Here is a 26,714-nt window from a genome sequence, read left to right as displayed (position 1 = left end):
TTTTTTCATTGGAGAGATGTCAGAGCACTTTACTTTAAGACAGCATAATAGTTATTTACAAAGAGTGGTGAATTCAAGACCTGTTTTGTGTCTGTTTTCCATAGAGAAAAGGTTCCAGGAAAAAAATTTCCTGAATTGATCCACAATGATGGTGTTCACTCATCCTCGTTCTGTTTGTCTAAAGGCAAGTGCATTAGTAAGAACTGGGTCTGTGATGGGGACAATGACTGCGAGGACCTCTCCGATGAGGAGAACTGCGAGGTGTCCGTCTGCAAGCCACCAAAGTACCCCTGCGCCAACAACACATCCGTCTGCCTGCAGCCGGAGAAGATCTGCAACGGGAGGATGGACTGCGCTGACCAATCAGATGAGGGCCCATTCTGTGGTGAGAGCACATCTCCATAACACATCGTACCTTCCATAACAGGCCATTCTGTATCTGCTTACTGAGGTTTGTGCCCTGGAACAATAGCATGCACTGCTGTGACAGTAGGGTGAAGCTTTGGGAGGTGCAGGAGCATCATGAGAGCCAAGGCTCCCATTTAACATAGGAAGAGCTGACGTCTGATATTCCAGTGGGGATCATTGTCACAACTAAGGTTGAGGTTTTACACATTTTCTGTGTTAGGAAGTCACTCTTGTCTAGGTGAAATTTGAAGAAAAACAGAACATAACAGGACCTGTAAGTGCTATGCTCCAGTTTAGTACCTTTCCCTGGCAACATTGGTTAACATGTTTGAATATCCATTAAAAACTTCATTTTCATAGCCCTGTCATATTTTTAAAAAATGGTCTGCCTATGCTGAAAGAAATAAATAAAAATATTTCAGTGGCTAACAAGGCAGAATTTACAGTGAGTGTGTGCAGAGTGGTACAGACATGGTAAATACTTAATGGGTAGAAATTTATAGAGTGCTATGAAATTGTTTAATTTCTGAGTACCCTTTTCTCTTGGATTGTAGCATATTCGTGAAACAGAAGTTGTCAATGTAACTGACTGAAGAGCAAAACCTTTATTAAACTTGTAGCATTTTGATAGTTGGAATAATTTCCTTGGTTTATCTTGACAAATTATATGCTATTAAAATGAGGATATATGTTAATATGTACATCCCATTGGAAACAAGCTAATTATTTATTATGTTGGTACAAATACACATTCTAGAAAGTACAACACTCACTCCATATAGTTGTTTAAACCTGTGCCCCTCAAGTCATAACAGACAATAATAGTGAGGCAAGTGACTTGGAGTGGTGTGCTAGGCTTCTTGGCTCAAATCCCAACCACTGTGCCCCAAGCATGGAATATGGACTGTATTGCTGTATTATAAATGTGTGTAGGCATGTATACACTACCAGTCAAAAGTTTGGACAAATGTTTCTTTCTTTCTTTCTTTTCCATTTTCCACATTTTAGAAAACTAGGAAAGACATGAAAACTATGAAACAGCACAAATGGAATTATGCAGTGACAAATCAAAAATATCTTATATATCTTATCTTATCTTTTGACTGTACTGTATGTGTGGTCCTTGGGATGTCCAACTTCTGTTATGTCAGGAAACCTTTTTTATAGAGCACGTACATGTCTGTATCTATATGTGTCTATGATATCTATATGACTGTTGGCTATAATGTGAACCACATAGTGACAGTCAATAGGACCTCACCAACTACTCAACCCAACTCCTGATCCAAGCCCTGGTTCTCCACTACCTAAAACATTGGAACTCCCTCCTTGGTACCCTCCCTGCATGTTTGAGCAAACCCTTGCAGCTTATTCAGAATGCTGGTTGGTGGGTCCAAAATGTCCCCAGGTTCTTCCATGTTCCATCCATCCTAATGCGGTCGCATCCTTTGTCTGCTTTGGCTCATATGTTCTGGAATGAGCATCCTGTTGTAGGCAGAAGAGTCAGCTCGACTCATCTTTCATTACAGACTTAAGACCGACCTCTACAGGCTACACCTCAGCCCCCCTACGCAAGTGTGATCTTTTGTTCCCTGTATGTGTGCTTACATATGTGGAAGTGTATTTCAGGGTTTTATATAATTATATATGTGGAGGTTCACTTCAGGGTATGTGTTAGCATTAAGTTTGGAATGGTAGTACTTCTGTTGTTTATGTTCTGTTGCACTTGCATGTCAATCACAACACTACACTTCGTACTGACAGTTGTTCATATGTGGTAGTATGTCCTGTTTGTGCAACTTTTCATGCCACTTTACTAGAGTCACTTTGGAAGTTGCTCCTGATAGTGTTTGCTAAATGACCATAATGTAAGGTTTGAGGGAACATTGGAATCCTCAGCAACCCACCAGTGGTGAGTGCGTGTCCTTTGTAATATCACAGGCGAACATACCTACAGTACCAAATTAGTAATCAAGGCAGTGTGTGTGCTGGAAAACTTTTATGGTTTGGAACATATATAAACACATAAACACACACACACACACACACACACGCACACACACAGACACACACACACACAAACATACACAAATCAAATGGGTTGGCCAGCATGTTGAAAGGTAACTCTGAAACAGTCACCACCAATATTGGAAACTTTCACGCTTCCAGCCATGGGTTGTTGTTAAACAGGAAGCAAGCCTGAGCCTGAGTTTCATTCTCAGACTGTGTACCCTCTGCTTCATTGCAGAATCACTGTTGTTTGAGTTTATTAATCCACAGGCGTTGTCTCATTCTCACCCTCCACTATTCACCTAGAAACTGAATGCCAGGAGCATCACAGCTTTGTGCCAAGCTCTGCAGCCTTTACCATTCTAGCATCACCCCCTGCCCCAAAAAAACCTCAAATAACACAAGAGAGGCCAAGCTTTTAAAACTGACCTGAAATATGATCTGTGTCATGGAACTGCCGTTTGCCTTGGATACCCTCCAAGAGCCTCAAGAACTTTAAGCAGTTCACAACCTCTGCCCGTCAGCTTTTCCTGGATTGTTCTCAAAAGTCATGCACACACATGCATGGCTTTACAGACTGGCATTCTTTCAGTAATAAGGGATACACATACCTAACCTTATGTTTGATGAAACCGTGGTCTGTGTGTGCAAGCAGTGGCGTTTACTTGCTTTGGTATTGAATACTCTGCTTTCCAGGGAGTAAAATTCTACTAGTACTCTAACCATGCAGTGGGTGTTCTGATTCTGTGTTGTTTCTTTCCATAAGGAATTATGGATCATTTGTCTAAATATTGCAAGTGTAGGAGACACCAGGTTCCTTTGGCAAGCTGACATGCATTAGCCTTTGTTATCTTTATTTGACTGTAAATCCACTGGTAAATGAATGGACCAGTCAGAAAAATCATTTAAATAGCTTTGTAGATAATGCCAGTCAGAACAGACTTTCCTTGTGCCTCATGGGTGTGTAAATACATTTTATTAACTGGTCTCCTTATCAGCTTTGTGTTAAATTATACCCAATAGGTCTTAAAAGGTGCAATTATTTTCTCATTTTATTTATCTGTTAGTTATCAGTTTTTAAATGTATTTTATTAAAATTTTATATTAAAATACAGTTTAAGGAGCCCTGCTGTAGCATTTAGATGTATTGATTGTTAATTTAAGATACCAGCTTTTCTGCATGTCTACATGTATGAATTTCACCTTCATGAAAATATTTACACTTGGGAGTCAAGAGTTATTATGTCAGCAGTGATCCTTATGGAAAGTATTGATTTCCATCATTGTGCAGCCTCAATAAAAACAAAGTAACAAGGTGTATGGATGAGCCTGTAATTAAGAATAGCTGTATACTCCAATGCTATAAATATGACCTGTATATTTTTACAAATTACATCTGAGGGAAAGCATCACGAGGGACTGTTCTACAATATCTGATAGTGTGGGCTGATGATTATCTAAGGTAATTTCAGATTCAGAATGCCTACACTGAGGCCTGCTGGACAGTAAAGGATGTAATGTACTAGCTTTGAGATAAAACATTTCCCCAAAGCTTGCTTATGGCAAATTATATCACTTTCTGACGCAATGGAAATTTGTTTCATTTAGCACACCAAAAGCATATGAGTCACCATAACACACTGTTATATGATGGAAATTCAGTTTGTTTTGTTAAATAGGGGAGTGTGTGCAAGAGAGAGAGGGGAAGGGAGAGATAGATGAGAGACAAATTGACAAATGTTTCAGTCAAGCGACCTTCATTGACCTGTTCTCTATAATAGATAGTTAGAGTTACAGTTACAGTTTGAGAACCTGGCTGATGACTGCTGGTCAACCCACAGAAACCATGGACAGTTGAACACAACCACCGTAATAGGACTCGCTCGGTAATGGAGCGCATTAGCAGTTTGCAAAAGGCTGGTGAATGTGTTTGGGGGCAGTGAGAGGACCCCATGCCCAAATCTCTCCAAAGAACAGGGTTGCGATTCAGACTAGCAGACAATTGGTGTGCGTCTTTGAGGCATGGTATAAATTACATGTAGCTGTTAACCGTTTACCCCCGGCTTACATTTGTAATGGCTTCTCACACATACTTTCTATGTGTTGGATACAGTCTTCATTGTTAAACAAGACAACCTAAGGGTAAACTTACTGATCTAAAACTTTATTTAGATATTGGAGTCCTTTCAAAGACGTGCATATTTCAGCCAGTTATTTTTTGATGTTCCAGACAATCCACTGCTCACACTACGAAATTACTTTTTTGCATCCATCTCTTTGAGGATTGTTTACGTCTCTGAATCTGAGAAAATATTTTCCCTTTTCCTGTCGCCAGCATCAGCCATACCTGCAACTCGGCCATCAGAAGGCCCTTATATGGAATTTTCAGGGTGTTTTCTTTTGCTAATTACAGGTAACATGCACAAGCATCTAATTTAAGAAGTTGTTGGCACTCAGATTCATATGAACGGGGGCAAGAACAAAGACTGCTGGTCTTTGATATTTTTGACTTTTTTGCAGGAACCTTTCCCAAGAACATAATACACTTCTTGGAATGTTTTGATAACTGTGACTCAGTATCTGCTAGTGTCTGATCGCATTGCAACCCTTGTGAGAGTTTTTTTTTCTGTTTTTGCAAGTTTGGCTGGACGAAAATGAAAGTACACTGTTTTACTTACTTGCAAGACTATAACATTACTTTTACCGGTGGAACTTCGATCTTTGGGATTCTGTTCTGAAACATATGACACAGTTCTCAGTGCTAGCATACAGTCTTCATCAGGATGTCCCTGAGTGGACAGATGAGATGGGCAGAGATTTCCTTAGACCCTGTAAGAACTAATATACAATTTTCCTAGATGCCAGATCATTCATTTTCACATATAAAAGAATTCATGGCAGATGCCGGTGGTATGACTGAATGTAAGAATTAGCATCATTTTAAATATAACAATTTCTTATTGTGCTTAGAATGCAGGTACAATGCAAGTGTAGATGGTGATCCTGATCATCAAAGGTGTGTGTATGTGTGTGTGTGTGTGTGTGTTTGTGTGTGGGAGAGAAATGGGGGGAGCTATCCTGAAATAACTGACTTGTTGAGATTCTGCAAGCATTTTGTGACTGTAGCATTGTTGTCATTTTCACAGGCTAGCAAGTTTTTATATAGTTGCTATACAAGTCATTGCCATATACAATCCTTGCTGTTGACAGTAATGGTGATCTCCTGCAAAACCTTGATACTCTAACTCCTGGACTTGTATTGACTCGGCTGCATCATGCACAGAACAACTTGACATTTCGTTTTCATTTCAGTCTCCTGTTCATGGCTTGTCTTGTTAAGGGGATCCGGAATGAGCTATTTTAATGGCTCTTTGCTGTTGTCCCAGCTGTCCGAACCAAGTAAAGAATTTTCTTCCAAAGATGAATTCCGACTCTCCTTTCCAACCTTAATTGCGTGATGTTCTCTTTCAGCCGACTCAAAAAACAGGGAGACAGCCCTTGGCCATTACTGCCCACCCTCATGGCCCCTGTGACCTTTTCTCCACTATCCTTCAAACAGCACTGGACTTTGTGTGCCAGGAACAAGCATCCGTCTTCTGTGGTCACAAAAAGCAACCCCCTCTTCCCTCCCTTGTCTTTTTCGATATCAATTTTCTCCAGCACAATTGTAAGCTCTTCAGTGAAGTGCTTTGTGGTTTTTAGTCTCCTTCCCTCTCCTTCTCTTGCTCTCAGACAAGTGCTCATTGGATAATGGAGGCTGCAGTCACCAGTGTGCAGTGGCCCCTGGGAAGGGCATCGTCTGCTCTTGTCCAGCGGGGCTCCACCTCATCGCCGACAACAGGACCTGCGAGACAGTGGACTACTGCACCAAGCACCTCAGATGCAGCCAGGTGTGCGAGCAGTACAAGGCTACAGTCAAGTGCTCCTGTTACCCTGGCTGGAGGCTGGGCCCGGATGGGGAGGACTGCCAGAGCACTGGTAAGTAAACTTTTGGAACACTGGTTCTGGTTCACTCCTCAATGAGGATTTATGGGATTTGTAGTGCAGAGGGATGCACAGTTCCAAGCCCCCACGCCCACCCCCCAGAGCCCGACACATGAGTACACTGAAGGCCACAGCAGAGATATGTTCTGGGAGAGGCAAAACACAAACTCCTTTGTGTGGTTAAGTCTGACATTGCGATAATGATCTATGAGGCATTATTCATAACATTTTGATGAGTAGAAGACAAAATTGAAAATGCAATAACCTACAATCTTCGAGGATTCAAATAATCTGTACAAACAAAAGACTCAAGTTTGTGTAGGTTATGTGGGTTCTCCAGATGGCCTCGGTTGACTTGATATGAAGAGATTTAATTTCCTTTTCAGATAATTATGCCAAAGACAAAATGCAGAGCCCAATTGCTTTACTGCCATGTATGTCACTGCATGTCAAATCCAACATCAGCGTAACCATGCAGATACCTTAATTTTGCATTCTAGTAAGCAATGCCCTGATGAGAGTTCTCCAACTACTGTCAATAGTGAATTTCAAAATGCACCTCAAATTGGTGGCTACCTACCATTAGCCAGAACAATTCTACCATTCACCGACTACTTGGCAACCCAAAGCATAGAAACCATTTTCTGGTTTCTTTCATCATCAGTGAAAATCACGGGATGCTACATTCTTTATTTATTGATAGCTAGTTAGTGTAAGCTAATTTTATTATTCATACAGTTGCTCACTATCTAAAAAGCCACACTTTAAGCAGCCAAAGTTATTAAGTTAAGTTGGCTACCATACTCGTCAATGTCAATACCATATTGACATAATCAGGTGTCATCACAAAATAAATTTAAAGTAGAGTTAGCTTGAAAACATTACATAGATTGGCAAATTAAATGTTAATGGGAAGTGAACTCCAGCTGCTTATAATTGGTTTGAACATGAACATTGCACATGAAATGTCTGTTAGGTCAAACAAGTACTAGTATTAAGTTGGTATTAAGGAAAGTTAATCATTTATTGTATATTTACAGATGTATTTTTTGCATAATACATCTCTTTTTATCAACAGCCTTTGAGGTATGGGTAGGTATATGGGTAGGTGGGGTGGGTTGGGGGGGCAGTTGGACATGCTTTTAACATTACAGGCGGCATATGCCCTCTTCCCCCCTATTTCTGTGTCCGTGTGTATGACAAGATATTGAATGTATGTGTGCAGACTGCACAAGAAGCGGAATTTCATCTTGGATTTACACCTTAATAGGGTGCATGCAAAAACTGTTCATTAGTTTGTTTTGTAAACATTACTGTAGTATTCTTATTTTCTCCACAAAGCCCATAAAGTGACGGTAATTCACTTGCCTGTGCCATTCCTTGAGAGAGGTTCTGAATAATGTGCAGAATCGAAAAGTAAATTGAAATGCACTCAATGCATTTAGTCGAGGGGATAATGAGAACTGGAGAGGCGGTCCAGAATCGTAAAAGGCGGCGATTTGGAGCTTTCAATTTGGACTCTTTCCACTAAGACTCCTGACAGCGGAAATGCAGTGAATCCTGTCTGTTTCCATCTGGACCGCCGTGGCGTGCCAACGTGAGCATCTTTCTGTTTTCAAAGGGTGAACATGGCTTGTCAATTTATTTTCAATTTATCCCTGACGTTCCATCAGATTACATGGAATTCATGGGGATCTTTACAGACTGAGAGCTGGCATTGCACTCTGTGAAGGCGGGTGCTCGGGGTGTGTGATGCCATCTCATGATATGGTATGAAGAAGGGCTGTTTCAGTAGCTTGACTGAAGTCCTCCCTTTAGGTTAAGGGATGACTGTCATATCATTTCCCCCCCTTTGTGTCATGAAGGGGAAACAGTTGCAGTACTATAAACTCTCAAGCATATTACAAAATCATCTTGCCTTGTGTGGTGGTGTAATGGACTCAAATGCCCTTGTTACTGTCCTCTTTGAAGATTGATGATGTTGAAAAGCTAATCTTGTTATGGAGCAGATGAGTAATGCAGTCAAATGGATGGACCGCTTAATTAATCAAGAGGACCCTCAGTCAAAAATGGCGAGTGATTCCATTCTACATGAAGACGAATAAAGCTTTTTAACTGCAGAGTCCTTCATTTGGGTTGCTTGAATCCAAGGTCCCTGCTGTTAAGTTTTTGTTTAATCTTGTTCTTTCTTCTTTTTCCATGAAACTTGGGCAGATCCCTTTGAAGCCTTCATCATTTTTTCTATACGGCATGAAATCAGACGGATAGACCTTCACAAACGAGACTACAGTCTTCTTCTCCCTGGCTTGAGAAACACAATCGCTCTGGACTTCCACTTTAATCAGAGCTTGCTGTACTGGACAGATGTTGTGGAAGATAAAATTTACAGAGGAAAGCTCACAGATGCCGGAGGTATGCACCTTAACACAATCTCCTCTTATGAGAAACAAAGACAAGGTAATACATGGAAATGGAAATATTTTGCACCCAGTAGTCACAGAATATATGTTTAATTATATGTCAAAATAAACTGTATTTATTTTTGCACACAAAATAGCGACTGTTGTACTTGTGCACATTTCCGTGCATGCATTGTTGAAAATATTCCACACATAAGTCTGCAGTTCAAACTGATAGTGTATACTTTCTCTCTTGAGAAACAGAGATTTCCAGGTGGCGTGAAGTTGCAAAAAAAAAAAAAAAAATCAATTCTCGCTTGTTGAAGAGTCCAGATTGTTTTTGTTTGTTTTTGGTAGCAGTCCAGAAAATGTTGTGGCGCTCTTCCTGAGGACACGCTATAGTGGACTGCTGCGGAAAATAAACAAAACCCACCTGGAAACATCATTTGTTTTTTTGTTTTTTTGATTTTCCTATAGAAGACAGACCTATTCAGACAAGCTTTCTGTGAAGTGGCCACCATGCACTCTTGACTACACAGTTAGGAGTGCTTCATTTCCACTCTGCAGGCTGATTAAAAAAATAAATTCATTAATAAAAATGACATTTACGGTGCAAAAGGTGATGTTTCACTGAAGACAATAGCTTCTCCTTTATCCTGCATGGGAAGATACGATTCCCACAATTACACAGCACTCTGAGCCCAGCCATCTTGCACTCAGGATGAGATGTGGCATTCCTCTTCAGAGTTTGATGAATCTGATTATGTTTTCAGGGGAATATTCAACAGTTCTTCCTGTCGCTGACAGCAAACCTCACAGCCATTATTTGTTATGTTCGGATATTGCAGCAGATCCTTAGCGCAGCCATCTTTCCGTTTTGTTAATATTTCAGGTCTTGCTGAAAGCCCTCAGCAACCGTGGATAATTGCAAACAGCTGGATTATATAAAGTCAGAGAAACCTTTAATGTTTAATGGAACGCTGGGGGAAGCTTTGCTCTCTTTTTGTCAATTTGTTCTTCTCGAAAGCTTGACATTTCCTGGAAAAAAAGCATTTTTTGAGGAAATACAAACAAGGCCTTGGGAATAATTCAAGCACTCTTGGCACTGGAGTTGATTTAATAGGCACCATAGTGTAGCTCTGTCAAAAACCCAGTGAACATGCAAATGTGGGTAATTGGTCTATAAGGTCATTGATTTTTTAAGTTTTGTAATTAAACCTGAAATTAATTACAAGCTCCAATTAGATATGCTTACTAAATGATAATTGTATAGAAAACTACTGATAGTCTTTCCAAGATCAATCTTGGTGCTCTTTAAAACCCTTTGAGAAGACAGTGGCTATGCTGTGTACAATACTGGCATACCGCATGTCCCTCCTAATGCTTACATTGGGCCTACCAATGGATTGTTGCCCTTGCAGGTGTGACAGGAATCGAAGTTGTGGTCCAGCATGGATTGGCTACTCCAGAGGGGCTGGCAGTGGACTGGATTGCTGGGAACTTCTACTGGATCGACAGTAATCTGGACCAAATCGAAGTGGCCAAGCTGAACGGAGGCATGAGGACAACACTGATCGCGGGGGGCATGGAGCACCCGAGGGCAGTGGCCCTGGACCCTGGGCACGGGTGCGCTCAGACTCACACTGTCATCTTTATGGGTGGAGGGCGGGGGAGCACATTGCAGTTGTTTTGCAGTTGAACTAGAATCCTGGGAAACTACTGCTGTACCCTTGAGCAAGGTGCTTGACTGAAATTGGCTCATTAAACATACATCTGAATAAATAGAAAATATCTAAAATGTAATGTAAGTAAAATGTATTTAATGTTGCCCTGGATAATCTACAAAGTACATGAATTATCATCATCCTCCTCATCATCATCATCATCATCATCATTAGCGAATAGTCTATACTCCATGCAACAGATTGGTAAATGAAAACCCATACCTATATATCCCCCAAAACTTTCCGCTGTGTCTTACGGAAAAAATCAAAATGACCCTTAGGTCTGAGTATTTACAGATATTTACTTATGCATCATCTGACCTCATTTGAACACACTAGCTAAACTAATGACCTAAGGACTAACTTTGCTTCAGAGAAGTATAATCTGAAAGGAAGTAAAATGCATTTCTGAAATGTATTTCCTATTGTTTTTGATTTACAAAATGAAATCACTCAATCTCTTGGTAAAATGAAACACGCACAACCAAGTTACATAAAATGGTTAGCATTGCTCTGGAATAGTGCCTTCTCACTTTGTGTGAGGCAGTGTGACTTATTTTAACTTAATTTCATTTTAATATCAATAATTTTGATGAAAGTCCTCTTTCTTCAAGTGTTTTTACTGACTTAAGAACTTCACTGAGAATGACTGACATTTACATGTGAGTAACTTGGCATTTATTGTATGCTGCATTTATTTTTTTGGAGATGATAATAATGATAATAATGATAATAATAACCATCATCATCATCCATCATTTCTCTCAGATTAATAGTCTCAGATGAGTCACTGACAGAGATGCTTTCAACCATCTAAGTAAGTGGCTCTTTTGGCTGATTTATTTGGACATGACATGTTCCTTTTGAGAATCGTAGACAAGTACAGGACACAACAATACATGTGGCATTTAGTTTTTTGTTTCTTCTAGCAATTTAAAATCACACTAACTGATTTGTTTATGTTTGGAACGTAATATGAATACGATTCAGTGATGACTTCTTTGTATGAAAGGTGTTATTACGCCCAGACTTGCTGCTGTATTGGTTTATACAGGGACACTGCCCAAGTTCACTGCCTCTTTAAAAGCACATGACAATGAGATAAAAATTCATAAATTCATAAAATGAGGTTTTTTTAGTATTTAATTTTTAAGCGCAGGGGTCTTTGTATTCCCTATGTATGATTGATCTAATTGTAATTGTTTTAGTTTATTAAAAATTAAAACAATAACTTGAGATTTTGAGCATCAGTGAAGTACCCCATATAATTAAATTACCTGATATTGTTGGCACTCTCACAGCGAGAATCTTTTTTATATTATTTACCTGGAGTAATTTTCATAACATTTATTAATGCAGCAAGGCTTCTGGGAGGACTGAAATGTTTTCTCCCCCATCCAAATGAGGCTTTGGAATCTGTTTGGCTCCCAAGGTTTTGCGGAGGAAAAGTTATGTACTGAAGTGATAATTCCTTAATCTAATTACTTTTTCACTCAAGAGACTAGCTCATTGATCTGGGGGTCTGATCCAATGAATAAGGATATTGATCTGAACAAGAATGTTTGTAGCAACATGGCTTTTGCATTGCCTACGAATGATTTAAAATTTGGCACCTGCTGTGTTGTTGGTGGTTCTCTGAACAAGTCAGCGTCCATGTTGTTATGTACATGATTGTACATGGCTCTGTTGGTAGATGACATGATCTTAATACTCATCCTGTGAATCAGATTGCCATAAAGGCAGATGGATAATTGTGGCCACAAGTGTCACTGGCAAACTGGTGTCCAACTTTTGGTGTTACTGGACCAGCAAACTGGCCTTTTCACACCTTGTTTCACACCACGTGTTATAGTGACAGCTACCAATAATAACGATATTTAACATTCTCTGGTCAAGGGCCTCCAACGTATTCATAAACAGATCAAAATAACAACCCTTAATTTCATTAAAAAATCAAACCAAAGAAAATGGTTATACAAGACAAATAAATGGGCCTCTTTGCCCCTCCTATTGGCTTCACGTCCTTTGCAGCTTTTACTTTTTTTTAGAGTGTTGAATGGAAGGTGAATTTTCACATTTATTTGTAGCCTTTGCAGAGAAAAATGGGAGAGATGCCCACTTGAATCTTGGCTGCATTCACAGTGCAGTAAACACAGCAGAAGGTTAAGCTTTGGGAATCTGTTTTCTGCTGACAGCCCCCACTGTCCCAGCAGTTTTATGTTAAGTGTGGAAAAGTGCTTCCCAGGTTATTGGAGTGATTATTCCCCCCATTGAACCTTTGCCGTATTTGAGGGCTTTGAGCCTGAAGGAATAAATGGCTGTAGGTGGTACAGATTATGAGCGTAAATGGAAAAATGTTGCCCTGTGTCCTTCAGTAAAAGAGGAACATGATGCATCTTATTTTTTTCCAGGTAAAAGGTAAAACTCATGAAGTATCATTCACGTGTTAAGAAAAGTGCTAATAAAACATTCTCTTCAAAACAAAAATGTATGTAATCTATGTAGACTGTGACTGAATGCCAGTGAGCAACTATGTAAACTGTACTTTCAGAATATGACATGCTTGGGCTTCAATCCAAAAGGCAGAGATGCAGATTACCTTACCCAAGGGTACAATGGCATTACCTCACTGGGAAACTAAACCATTAACCTCTGGGTGGCAAGCCCTTCTCTATACCACTACACCACACTGCTGCCCACAGTTCTGCCTGCAGACACATAAGCTTTTGAGTTACATGAGAGAAGACATTTTCTCATGGATGATGCTGATGATGATGGTTATTGCTGTGTGTGTTCAGAATCCTCTTCTGGACGGACTGGGATGCCACCTTTCCTCGGATTGAAGGGGCCTCGATGAGCGGTGCTGGAAGGCACGTGGTTTTCAAAGACATGGAAATAGGAGCGTGGCCAAACGGACTGACCTTGGATCATCTGGAGAAGAGGATAGTGTGGACAGACGCCCGGTAGGTTTCTCCTGTTACACATTGGGAAAGTTGCCTGAATGTTTGATGACAGTTAGTGCAGCCAGGAGTGATGTATGATAGGCGCATGGGATCTTAGATGCACAGCAGGGATGGCAGTGTTCCTCTCTCGTCCCAGAATGACTATCTTGAATCGCATGGACTCACCAGTTGAATAAATGAGATTGTACATTTCCCATGAATCTAATGACAGGGTTGAGACAGATGTTGAGCTGGATACATTACCTGCCTGCAGAAGTCCGTTTAGATTTTGCTGGAGCAAAATACTCTCCCGAGGTAAAGTGTTTTTTGTACATATTTAATAGAAACAGGCTGAATTTATCTCTCTCATGCCTAAAAGTTTTTTGGATCATGCTATTAATACCCATAGATAAACAAAGAGACAATTAACCTAAATATGCCTGTGTTGAAGAACAGGGTACTTTGTGAAATGAATGGGTCAAACGAGTTTTAGAGGTTTTAGGGGTTTGTTCCGAATGACTGCGATCAGAGCACAGCCACTGATCTGTGACTCCAAACAAGGGTTCGTTTATGCTCGCTTTGCCCATTTCCGAGAGACATGCTTTCTCATTTCCCGGATGCGCTGAGAACAGAGGCACGCGTGTGTGTACTTCCTTTCAGCGCTTTCTTGTTTAGCAAAGGCTTGACTGACAGGGCAATAAATAAATGCGGAGGGATTCGACTGGGCGCATTAATCATGGGCGCAGTGGTACTCCGCTGAACACCCAGCGGCGTTCTTTTTTACACACGGGAATGGACTCTGATAGCGCAATCTTATCTTCCCGACAGCTCCGACGCCATTTTTTCGGCCCTGTACGACGGGAGCGGGGTCATCGAGATCCTGAGAGGGCACGAGTACCTTTCGCATCCCTTCGCCGTCTCCCTGTTCGGGGGCAGCGTGTACTGGACAGACTGGAGGACCAACACCCTGGCCAAGGCCAACAAGTGGACGGGTCGGAACGTGACGGTAATCCAGAAGACCAGCGCCCAACCATTCGACCTGCAGATCTACCACCCCAGCCGGCAGCCGCAGGGTGAGTCAAAGCTGTGAATTCTTAATGAAATCACGCTCAAATTATGTTTCTGTTTTTTCACTCGAGAATCAGGTTGAAAGTGTCTGAACGTCGAACATTCTTGCGTAAGCCACCTAAATGCATGATTTTGTCAAGCAAGAAAACAGGTTTCCAGTGTTTTGATGGCAGTGCAGTCTTTGAGGTGTTGCTTTGATTCATGGTTCCCCCCCTCGCCTTTGGGCCATTGTGTGACTGCCAGCGGCGTGCTGCAGGGTGTGACAATTGACAAGACCAGAGCGAGGACGGCAGGAGCACTTTGACTTCACACTGTGGTGCTTCAGGGCACCACAGAGGAGGCACTCTGAGAGTCAGGGGACTCTCAGGAGTTTGAAGCACACTCCCTGTCTTATTGACTAAGGGCTTATTTTTTTAATGCCATAAAGGCCACTGTATCATTCTGTCAAGTATGACAGAATACATAGAATTCATGGGACTGAATATGGAATTCTCTATGGAAACTCTGGCATTGCAACGCATGAAATTTGATCATGTTTATGTCTAATCCTTGACATTTGAAACAGTGCAAAGATGGTGATTATTCTACCCCAGCTACGCTTGCAGAAGGAGTTTTTAAAGGGAACAGAACTGCTCATGAAGGTGGCAAGACATGTGCTTTATTCTGGCTGCTCTGTGGCTCTTGGAGAAACATGCCTCCCCTGTAGTCATTTTTCACACCTGGATAACAGCTTTTGGGGGGGACTTTGACCAACCAACTCAAAAAATTACCTCTTTTAATTGCCCTAATCTCCAGGACATTTGATCACTTGAAATGCACGAAATAGAAACAAATCCAAACAAATACCAATAGCTAAAACAATTTAACAATTTTAGAAATAGTACATTTTGTATTTAATATTTGTTGAGAAGGGGAAAGAGAACCTTTGACAGGTTTTAATTTCAGAACTTTACATTTATCCCAATCACACATTTAAATTGTAAAAATAACATTTAGAAATATCAGTATCATATATTTTGTTTATTGTTATTTTTTAGAGGTAAATGACCTGACAAACCATTGCAATCATGGGGTATGATACATTACTGCACTTTATCTTTCCTTAGGATTTTAAAGCACATACACCCTCCAAAGCCCTATTTCCAAAAGTAAATGACTGCCCAAAAATATCTTTTATATATATATATATATATATATATATATATATATATATATATATATATATATATATATATTTGGGATTGGCAGTTGTAACATATTCAGGTTATCTCTTTTGCACACCCACTATGCTTGCAAAAGAGCACTGAAGCAAGGCAAGTGCAATCCTCTGATACACTTTGATGCTGCCTTTGCTTCACACTGGAATTCCCACAGTGTCACACAGGGACATCAGTTGGAGGATAGACACATTCCCACTGATGTTGCTGAGGGACTCCACAGACATCTCACGAGCTGTTAGAGGGCACCACATGCAGACGGATGTAGGAACACTGACTGCTTGACCACTACGCCCCTGGTGGAGAGATGTTCCAGTTTGTTCTACCACCATGAGCTCCTGCTCATTGTCAGCAGATGACACAGCTGGTTTTGATCCTGGGCAGAAGAACTCAGTCTGTGCTTGAGATACATGCCTTTGGTGACTCAGCCACTTGGGAGCCCACTAAAAATATGTTATAAATCATGAGAGTTCAGATGGATGCATTTGTAATGGAGATGTATAGTAGCTAATGTTGGTGCCGCCTGTTATGAAGAGATAAACAATATATTTCTGTGTATTTGCTGTAATACAATGATGAACTCTATAATGAGAATCAAAAACAAATCATATATTACTGAAAACTGTTCCCAGTTTTTGTATGAGTAATTGTAACTCTTCACTGGTAGTTTAAGGACACCTGCTGAATAATTGGAAAAGTGATCATGCAGAGAATGAGTGGGAATTAATGGTAGCTCTGTGTGTGTTTGTTCACTGTACCTGTAGATTAAATTAATTGAATTGTTGCGTCTTACTTTGTCAGGCTATTTCCATCTCCTGACATTAACAGGAAATAGCACAAGGAATTCAATATTGCAAAATGAACGTGGGAGACACTCCAGCTTGTCAACAAGTATAAGCTCTAGCATTGGACACATGATAACTCAGTTCATGTTGTCAAATTAAAGACTTGAGTGGAAATTTGCCCTGTTTTTTTTTTTCAGGGTGGGGGGATTTTTGTTGTATATTGGACCCAAGTTGATTTCAACACAAATATATATTTTTTTACAGATAAAGTTAGTACAGATAATACAGATAAACATTTAAGATTTTCACATCAGAAATTCAGGTGTTTGTAAATAGTGATTATTGAAAGTTGGTGTAGGGGCTTTTTGTGATCTCAACAGAGTGATTCCAATCGGAGCAATTGCTGGGCAGACACAAACCACAAGACACAATCTGTCCTTTCGATTATGGGGACTTTGCTGTAATACCTTATATTGGTTTCTCGTCAATAATTTACTATGTTAGGTTGTGTGGGGAACCTGTGTGGTGTAACTGCCAGACTTTTAATTTCATTTTGATTTATGTGTTAAAAACCAGCATTCATGTATTCATTCTCTTTTTGAATACACAAACCCATCTGTAGATGATAACTTTCCCTTCTGCTTTCCCATCTGATCACTCATGAGCCAGCATAAGGATGGCATGTGGGACACTCGTTTCAAGTGCTCTCTGGAATCTGTGCATTTAATGCCACTGTTATACATTTCCCCAGTGCAATGCAATTTACATCCCTTGGCCTATTTAAGTTGATAAACTGTGCAAATAGCTCATCACATTCAAATGTGCGATTTATGCTAGAGTCTGTACACAGCCTTGATATGCTGTGTGCCATGGATCTGTTTGATTTTATGCACATTATTTGCAGTAGTACAGTGATCTACCAATTGACTGCTCCTTTTGTCACCTAAGAAATAGCGATGGCAACTACTGAAGCAATTGAGCTTAAGTTAGAAAAGCAGAGATGGTGAAAAGCACAGACACAGAATCGGGATGGCTTACTTTGGGCAGAATTGCATTTATTCTTTTTTCTCCTCATTTGAATGATTCAAAGTTCAGCTCAAACGTCTGACCTCTCACGTTACCTAACATCTGCTGAGCTGCAGGTATGATGTGTTTCTTTCTGCTGTCAGCTTTCAATTGTTGTAAGACTGTCTTTTTCCCCCCAGAAGATTAAAAAAAATAGGATTCATAAAATAAAATGAATTTTATTGACGTTATCCTTCAGAGGTAGCTTGCCATATTTCTTATAGCAGCTCCTAATTGGTATAATGGATTCAATTTACCTTTCCTGGCTTCAAATGTGAATAAATTATGTCTAAATTTTCAATAAATAAATACAATTATATTGGGCTTTGATTGTGATCCAAGCAGGTGTTCCCAAAGGCCTTGATCTACCAGCTGTTGTAAAATAAAGTCTCCATTAATGACTTTATTTTGGCAACTTAGAAAGTGTAATTGCACATTTAATTGTCTTAAGAGGTTTTGTGTAGTGTAATGAGTGGAGCTAAATGTCCAAATCATGCATTAGAGGCTTGTGAGGTATAGGTTAATTCTTCTTTGTTGTGTCGGGGTGGCTGTGGGGTTAGTGATTATGGCCACTTTGTGTCTAAAATTGTAAAAGTTAAAAGTTGTTTGTTAGAATGTGAAAACGTCAGCATGCTCACATTTGTGTGTGTGCCTAAGTGCATTTATGCCATGTTGTCTGTATGCACTTGTCTGTGTGCGTGTGTGTGTGTGTGTGTTTGTGTGTAGGGGGATTTGTGTGCATGTGTGCCTGAGGGAGTTGGCCTCTTTTTCCCCAAAACTGATGGCTAATTTCAATTAGTTGAATAACATGCCCCTCTTTTTTGAGGCAAACTGTCACTACAAGGGAGGAAAGATGAAAGAAAAAATTGCAGTTCTGCTGCCAGCTTTTCTAACACCTAATCCGTCTCCCGACACACAGCGCGCCTTGTTCTTCTGAAACTTGTCTGACATATGAGACATTTGCTCCAGTCTGTTGAGATCTTTTCCTCTTAGTAAATCGATGAGAATGACATGCCCTTAACACTGTCAGCAAGTTATTCTGGGTGCTTTGCTGTACACATCATGGTTACAGTATACTTCAGTTTCACAACCGATGAAGAATAGTCTGTTTCAGCCTCTCAGGTAACATCTTTTATTTTTTCCTGATTATACTTTTCGATATCCATCCAAGTCATACTGATGAGCGATGAACATTGGTTACTGCTTCAACATAACCCATCCAATTCTTTATGTAACTACACTGCCTGCTTTCTAAGAGTTGCTGTCAACTTTTTCAACCTACTTGAGAATCAAAGTAGTTATATTCTTAAAATGTCCTGATGGACTGACTTTGTAATTTGCCCAGCTGTTTGTAAACCACTGTCTCTACCCATTCACAAGCTGTAGGGCAATCTGCTTTCCCATTAACATGTTGTATCTTCCCTTAAAAATGAGTAAAAGGCTTCCAACATGATAGCATTTAATTCAGCTCTTTTCCTTCCTATTTAAGCAGTCTTATGACTGCTCTGCATAGATAAGTGTGGACAAATTGAACTGCCTCACTTAAGAAGCCAATAAGTAAGTCTAATCCAATTTAAAGAGGCCGGTGGGAAAAAAGGGTTATTTCAGGAGTCCGGATACCAACTGTAACCTCTCATACAGAATTGAGATGGCCAGTCCCTTCATGGCCCAGCAGATCTATAATGGGAGTGGCAAGAGACAGGCCATAAGAGGGTTTCTGCCCCTTTGGCAGTGTGGAGGAACTGGAGCCATGGCATCCTGCCATGTGTGCCTCCCTGAGCCCCCCATCAGAGCTGAGATTGTAAATACATTATGTGTGGCCGAGGGTGTTGGGTTATGGGTAAGAATGGGAAAGTGGAGCTGAAGCAGCAGAGAAGTTGATTGTGCCATGAATGGGATATATTCCTGCTGCTCGGGGCTGCCATCCAGTCATCCTGCTTTGCTGTTTGTCCTTATTTTGACTTAGAAGAAGACTTGAAGGAGCAGAAGGAACAAAAGGAAGAGCTTTACACTGTGCGTGTGTGTGTGTGTGTGTGTGTGTGTGGGTGTTCGGATGAGGGTGTGCCCATGTTGTTTTACCAGAAGATCTTGTTAAAAACCCATGTTTCTGATTATTCATTATTCAGAATGTTGGAATTTAATATGACGAACCCAGCTTAAGTCCATTTGAGTCCTGCGGAAAAGTCCAAACTTGCATTTCTGATTGATTTAATGTGTTTGGAATTAACTGTGTGGGATTTACAGCCCTTTTTGGAAACATATGTGTCCCTATAATTATTATATTCCCCCCATGTTCCCCACATTCCCATTATTATTATTATTATTATTATTATTATTACTAGTAGTAGTAGTAGTAGCATTAAGGTATTAATGGCAATAAGAAGGACATAGGGATAGGGGGAGCAATTGATGGAATGCAGTTGGGTTTCAGACATAGTACGACTGGTTTTGCTGTATAATTGACATTACAGGAAGACAGTACTATCTTTTAACCAGTGATTAACTAGTTTATTATCATAATGTAGAGCTCTTCATGGAAACCTCAAGTACACTCAATTGTGCAATGTATTAAACTACAGTTAGACAGCATGCAGCAGTTACAGTCTGTACATCTCAACGGTCTGGGCACTGTGTGACAACACAAGTGTCATGTAGCCTTACTGTGCACTGCTCTTATTCATTGTATATTTTCTTTTTAATGGGGATTAGTCATCAGGGTTTACAAACAGTGCTAAAAAGAAGTTACTCAGTCTAAACATATAAAACAAGCCTCTGATTGTTTGCAAGAACAGTCTCCCATAGAAGAACTGAAGAATGTTTTATCCTCAGTCGAAGGAAATTTTGTGCAGAATCATTTTTGTCACATTTTTTTTTTCATCTGGGTTTTAATTTTTCATGTTTGTCTTTTTCTGTTACTCTGTTCAAACTGATATATTCACGTTTTTTCCCACAGACAGATATTCCGTATAGTTTTATTTTATTTATGGCACATGTATGACAATTCATAATGAAGAAAAGTCCTTGCAGCAGAAGCATTTATTAAATCCTTTACTAGCAAAGCTTTCACAGAAGTTATGTTTTCATTGTAACAAAAACCTTTATCCCTTTTTTTCAAGTCCTAATTTACAAAGAGTTTGAAGCCTTTGTAAATGGAAACAGGTGTTCTGGGTCAAGGAAATGGCTGAATAAATGTCAGCAAATGCAATTTTTGGCATGGCTGAGTGTTAAGGGTGATGTTCCAAAAAACGACTGAAGGACATGTTCTCAGTATAAAAACTACACAGGAAACAGCCAGAAAGTTCAGTAAATTCAAGCCTTGGATTCGGAATCCCCCTATTAAACATTTCTTAAGCACATCTGAAATCATGTTACAAGAAAAAAAAAAAGTAAAACATACACAGAGCTGTGTTCTGTAGCTTAATGAAGTTGTGGTAGCGTAGCAAACCAGCAGTCAGAGAAGTGGAATTGTAACCAGAACGTGGCAAGTGTGAGACCTGAATTTATTATATATTCATATGTATATTCAGCTTTATACATAGATAATATTAACTGAAAGGTATGTAAATGTGTCAGCAAGATATGCAATCCCTTGATGAGGTTAGGTGTAAGGCTTGGAACATAACAAAATTAGATATATATGTGACATCTCATAATAAACTCATATGTCTCATCCATGCAAATTCATTATTTCTCGTCATCATAGGAGGCAGGTACATATGTCACAACCAGGTATACAAACAAATTGCTGTGGAAGCACAGGTGAATAAACTTATATGGCTTTGAGGGCAGGGTTTGCCTGTGGTCATGAGCTTTGTCCAGTAAAATGGGCCCTCCACTTGTCTAAACAGACAGCTGTTTTCAGGAGCATGTGGAAAATATTAACCACATTTTAAAGTATAATCACAGGCCAGCTGTATTTGGAAAGTGATGGCAGGCAAGGGTGGAGCAGGTGGTTAAAAAGCAGGACTTGTCTCCTAATTGGAAAGTCAGCCATTCTGTCAGACATAGGAAGTGGCAGTCCAGAAAAAGTTCAGCAGATTCAGGTGATTTTTTTGCCCAGTCATTTCCTCTCTCTGACCTTCTGGCTGCAGTGAGAGTGTTTATGTTTCAAAAGTCAGGCCTTAATTCAATTTTTCCCCTCCTGTGGTTGAACAACTAAGCGTTCTGAGTTCTTTTATTCTGTGCCAAGAAGGTGACAAAGCCATTTAATTGCACCTGAAAAACATTTAATTTCAGCTGCAGCATATCCAATTTAATGAGACTCATTCAAGGTTGCTAGCATGAAAACCTGACTGTAGGTGAGGAATAATATGTGCCATTCAGTGTCAATTTCCCTTTTTTTTAAAGCCAAAATGAAACCCCCATTTTCATACTGGATGCAAAATGAATGGCATTACACTATGTCATATAATGGTTAAATATATTGTTTGTATAAGTATTTGTGTATAAATGTTTGCATGTATCTTGAGGTGGTATGATGTGTTTGCTCAGGAGTCAGGTTTGGTAATCAGAGGGTTGCTTAAATTATGTGAGCAAGGTGAATAACCTGAATTGAGCTAGTAAATATACAGCTGCATAAATGATTGACGTGTTCAATGTAAGCTATGTGATGTACCCTGGAGAAGGGTGTCTTCAAAGCTAATTATGAGTGTGTCCCTTCTTGCTGTTTCCCTTCAAGCCTCGAACCCGTGTGCGACAAACGAAGGTAGAGGCCCATGCTCCCACCTGTGCCTCATCAACTACAATCGCACTGCTGCCTGTGCATGCCCTCACCTAATGAAACTGTCCTCCAACAACAGAACCTGCCTTGGTGAGTGTCACGCATATCCAATGCCCGGAGCTACAGCACCATTACTCTTTGATATTCTCACAGAACAGCACTGTGGCCGAGCAGTGTTAAAGGTATCGTTCTTTGCGGCCTAGCTGTATCAGTCATTCAGAGCGAGTTGCATCAGTCCTTCAGAGCTATTGTGTCAGCCGTTCAGAGTTATTGGTGTCAGTCGTTCAGAGCTAAAAACGTCAATAGTTCAGACTAAGGGGCTTCAGACATTCAGAAAATTGGGCTTCAGTCCTTCAGAGGTAGAGATGTCAGTCATTCACAGCCTTTTAGAGTAAAGGGTTTCAATTGTTTAGAGGAAGAGGTTTTGCTCCTCCAAAGCTAGTTATCAGTTGTCCAGAGCTAGATGTGTCAGTTGCACAGTACTAGAGTTGTCAGTTGTTCAGAGCTGGAGGTATCTGTTCAGAGTTATAGATTTTAGTTGTTCAGAAGTTGTTCAGAAGTTGAGGTGTCAGTCATTCAGGGAGTGATGGATGGATGAGGAGAAAGAGGGAGAGGTACTGAAGGGAGGGGTGGGGATCAGGCAGTAATAATCATGTTCACTCCACAATGAGGGAGAGAAAAATCCCTCTCTCAGGATTCACAGGGTTGCTGAGCATAAAGGTCTTTTTTGATTCGTAATATCTGCTGGTGAGAAGATAGGAGGAGAAGTCATTTTCCAGCCCTTTGTGAGGAGTCTCGGCTGAGAATGCCAGGCTGAGTACTTGCTTTATATCAGGAGAGGCCAGTCGGCCATTCTGTACACTCTGTCCGTATCAGTGGAAACTAGAAGGGCTGTGAATTTGGAACCAGCACAGGTGTTAAGGTCATGCAGCAGTTTGAATTCTGTCTTCTAAAATCCATTAGCTGATGAATTTGACATTTCTCTCTAATAATTAAAGCTGGAGTTATGACAGGGGTGAAGGGTGGAAGAATGGCTTACATTCTGTCCACCTAAGAAGCAGAAATAATTTTAGTGTCCTGTTGCACTGCAGACTTTTTCCACTGGCACAGCTCCCTAAGTATACAGAGGGAAGATTCAATATTTAATTATGAGCTGAGATAATGGAGTGCCTAGATATCTAAGTAGTCAATACATAGCTATACACTTTCTGTTACTCTGTTGAAGCATTTTCAGTTGTGCATTGTATTCTTTGAAAACATTTCTTTCATTGGGTCGTGGTAAGGGCTTGTCAAATTTTGTTATCAACCATTTACTGTTCTGGGTTAAAATACTACAGTTTCCTGTCTTCAGGTGAACAAACTCTAATATTTTATGGAGTTTTATGCAAAAAAATATCCAGATGTCATAGAAATATTTTCTGGTCCTAGTTAGACTGTCCCTAATGTTTTTGTTTGTCCCTTTGATCGCAGCTTGTGTCTGATTAATGTTGTCAGTACTTACCCATCTATTGCTACAGCTGTACAATAGACAGACATGTTGCATTGCACGGTATTCATTTTGAATTAACTTATGTGATCTATTTTGGTTTTGCCATTGCACGGACTTCACAGCACATTTGTGAAGGCTTTGTTCTCTTCCCATAAAGATTCATAATTTCATATTCTCTTCCATCATAATGATCGCACGTCTCTAAGATAATACTCTATTGTTCTTTCCTGACAGTGCTGAAGAGATTCCTTCTGTATGCGAGACGCTCAGAGATCCGCGGGGTGGACATTGACAACCCCTACCTGAACATCATGACAGCACTGACAGTCCCAGACATTGACAATGTCACGGTGGTGGACTACGACACTCTGGAGGAGCGAATTTATTGGACGGACGTCAAAACCCAGACCATAAAGCGGGCCTTCATAAACGGAACTGGTTTGGAAACAGTTGTGTCTGGAGGTAAAGCGAGATTACCCCATTTTAAAGTGCAGTATTTCCCAAGGGCCTTTCAGCACTCTTGCCAAACCATGGCAACATGAAGCTGATGGGACTGAGCAGTATTTTTTTTTTTTTTTGTCTAGACCGTGTTTGACTGTGTTTTTAGGAGCTACGTCGTGAATGATGTGTGCTGTCTGTTAACTGCTCCATCCAGGCTAGCACTAGGTCCATTACTTTCTGGTTCTGATCCCTTGGGGCAGTGTGGAAAATTGACTCAAATGAAGTCCTTCACAGGCGAGCCGAGGATTAAGGCCGAAGCCCACAGGGTGGCCAGCTTTGATAAAAAACAGCCTCTAGCTAACCCAGGGCAAAAGAATCGGGGTGGCCAGTACGGAAAGCCCAGGCTGTTGGAACAGATTTGTTTATGGTTCTGTGTGAGGAATGAGATGGGTGGTTATGTACAGCAAGGTACAGGAGAAATCCCACCTTGAGAAAATTCTAACAGTATTTTGAAACATGGCCTCAAAGGGCAAAGGGGTTTGGGACAGACATGTGACCAGAAGGCTGTGGGATTGAATCTCATGCAGGGAAGTGATGTCATATCTGATCCATAATGCTGTGGGAAATAACTCACTGTATAAGACTTAAGTACTGTAGGTCACCCTGGACAAGGGATGCTGCAAGGCAAATAAATAATGAATATATATGAATATATATATATAATGAATTAATACTACAAAGAATATAATGAACAATATAATGTGAACTCTCCTGCAGCAAAGTGTGGTCGTAGCCATATATGCCCACCTCTTGCACTGGAAATAAATAAATAAATAAACATGTTGAATACTATATAGTACATTCTTCCTTTTTAGCAGTCTTTTGTACAAAACCTCCTGGGTTTATTTATCACTGCTCTCTGACAAGCTGTTTACAGTGTCTAGACAGCGGATCTGTCTTTTTTTGTGAGATGACATTTTATTTAATTTATTTTTTTGCCTTTCTTCCAGACCTACTAAATGTCCGTGGGCTTGCTCTGGACTGGCTGTCACGGAATATGTACTGGATAAGCTCGGAGAACGATGAGACGCAGATAAACGTTGCCCGTTTGGATGGGTCTCTCAAAACCTCTGTCGTTCACGGGATCGATAAGCCCAAGTGTCTTGTTGTGCACCCATCAAAGGGGTAAGCTGAGTGAACACAACCAGAAAAACACAGAATTTTCTCATAGTCTCATCTCTGCTTCCTCTTCGTAGGCTTAATAGAAGAGGTCAAGGGAAGTCCCTTTTAAACATTGTAATAGATGAGTTATCGGTACATGACATGTGTATATAAATGTATAAATCATTCAGAGTGTGTTTATTAAGTAAGGGAACAGTGAAGCATAGCCATGTGTGGAGTCAAAAAGAATATGTTTACACAAGCTTCTTCCAATTTAAACAGGTTGGGGTAGCTGTCCTCATGGATAAGCTAGTGACAGTTTGCTCTCACTGATATTTGCACACAAAATTAGCAAATGTAACTTTATTTTCAGTGGCAAAGGTGTTATTAGAAATGATGGACCTTCTTGCTGTGCAATGCTCCAGATCGATCTCACCGATCAATGGGCGCAGGGCTTTGTAAAGCCATGTGATATGTGTACACAAAAATTCTTCCCCTCTCCTCATCCATGTCACAGTAAAGCAGTTAATCTGCAATAATTTATGATGTTTTTTCGGATTGCTTTTTTGACACGTCATTTAGTTAGTTTCTATAAGGTGTCCCTGAAGGGCACCCGTCACTAAATAGTTTTATGTGAACTGTCTGCAAGGACTCTCAAAGGAGAGGGACAGCTTCATCTATTTTATTTCTAGCTCATAGTGATCTCTAAGTCGATGAAAGTTCTCCCTCTTCACCCAAAGTCACATGAGGATTGTAGTGTGTAAATCCCTGTGTTCTAACGAAATTGTGATTTTTGTCAGTGTTCAGAGATGGCAGGAACTCAATGCGTTGAACGGGAGAGGACATGCAGTATTTTACCTTCTTCATAGTGATTGACATGCGTCATTCATTACTTGCCATGAAAAGCAACATTTATTGCAATAACTTCACTGTCTGTCAAATGAAGAATTCAGTGGGATTTGTTAGATGTCCAGTGTGCACGTGTGGTTGGATAAAACTCATATATTGCTTTTGTTCAGTCCAGGTAAGGGAATCTGCCAAATAAATAAAGAGTTACCATTGCATGAATGTTTAATTATCATGTTGTGTTTTCCAAGGAAAATCTACTGGACCGATGGCAACACTATAAACATGGCAAACATGGACGGGAGCAACAGTAAAATTCTGCACCAGAACCAAAGAGAACCAGTTGGTAAATGTTCAGTTTATTTGTCTTTACCCCCACCATCCCCGAAAAGAACCAATGGTTAAGATCAGTCACAGACTTAACCAAGCACCAGGTGGACTGCACTGTCATTTAT

At 40.3% G+C, this 26,714-nt stretch overlaps 1 protein-coding gene across 1 annotated transcript in view; it reads left to right on the top strand.

The window, feature by feature from the left end:
- Positions 1 to 26,714, top strand: part of LOC118788809 (low-density lipoprotein receptor-related protein 1B-like) — a 358,625-nt gene that overhangs the window by 192,500 nt on the left and 139,411 nt on the right. Inside the window, exons 21-30 of the mRNA XM_036544915.1 lie at positions 185 to 385; positions 6,151 to 6,396; positions 8,617 to 8,814; positions 10,223 to 10,427; positions 13,324 to 13,488; positions 14,296 to 14,540; positions 22,281 to 22,412; positions 24,046 to 24,273; positions 25,263 to 25,437; positions 26,511 to 26,605. Coding sequence (XP_036400808.1) covers positions 185 to 385; positions 6,151 to 6,396; positions 8,617 to 8,814; positions 10,223 to 10,427; positions 13,324 to 13,488; positions 14,296 to 14,540; positions 22,281 to 22,412; positions 24,046 to 24,273; positions 25,263 to 25,437; positions 26,511 to 26,605 — 1,890 coding nt within the window. The remainder of the gene's footprint in view (positions 1 to 184; positions 386 to 6,150; positions 6,397 to 8,616; positions 8,815 to 10,222; positions 10,428 to 13,323; positions 13,489 to 14,295; positions 14,541 to 22,280; positions 22,413 to 24,045; positions 24,274 to 25,262; positions 25,438 to 26,510; positions 26,606 to 26,714) is intronic.

This window comes from Megalops cyprinoides, chromosome 14, assembly GCF_013368585.1.
Source record: "Megalops cyprinoides isolate fMegCyp1 chromosome 14, fMegCyp1.pri, whole genome shotgun sequence".
Taxonomy (NCBI): Eukaryota; Metazoa; Chordata; class Actinopteri; order Elopiformes; family Megalopidae; genus Megalops; species Megalops cyprinoides.
The sequence above is the reverse complement of the archived record's forward strand: the minus strand, read 5'-3'. Positions and strand labels throughout refer to the sequence as shown.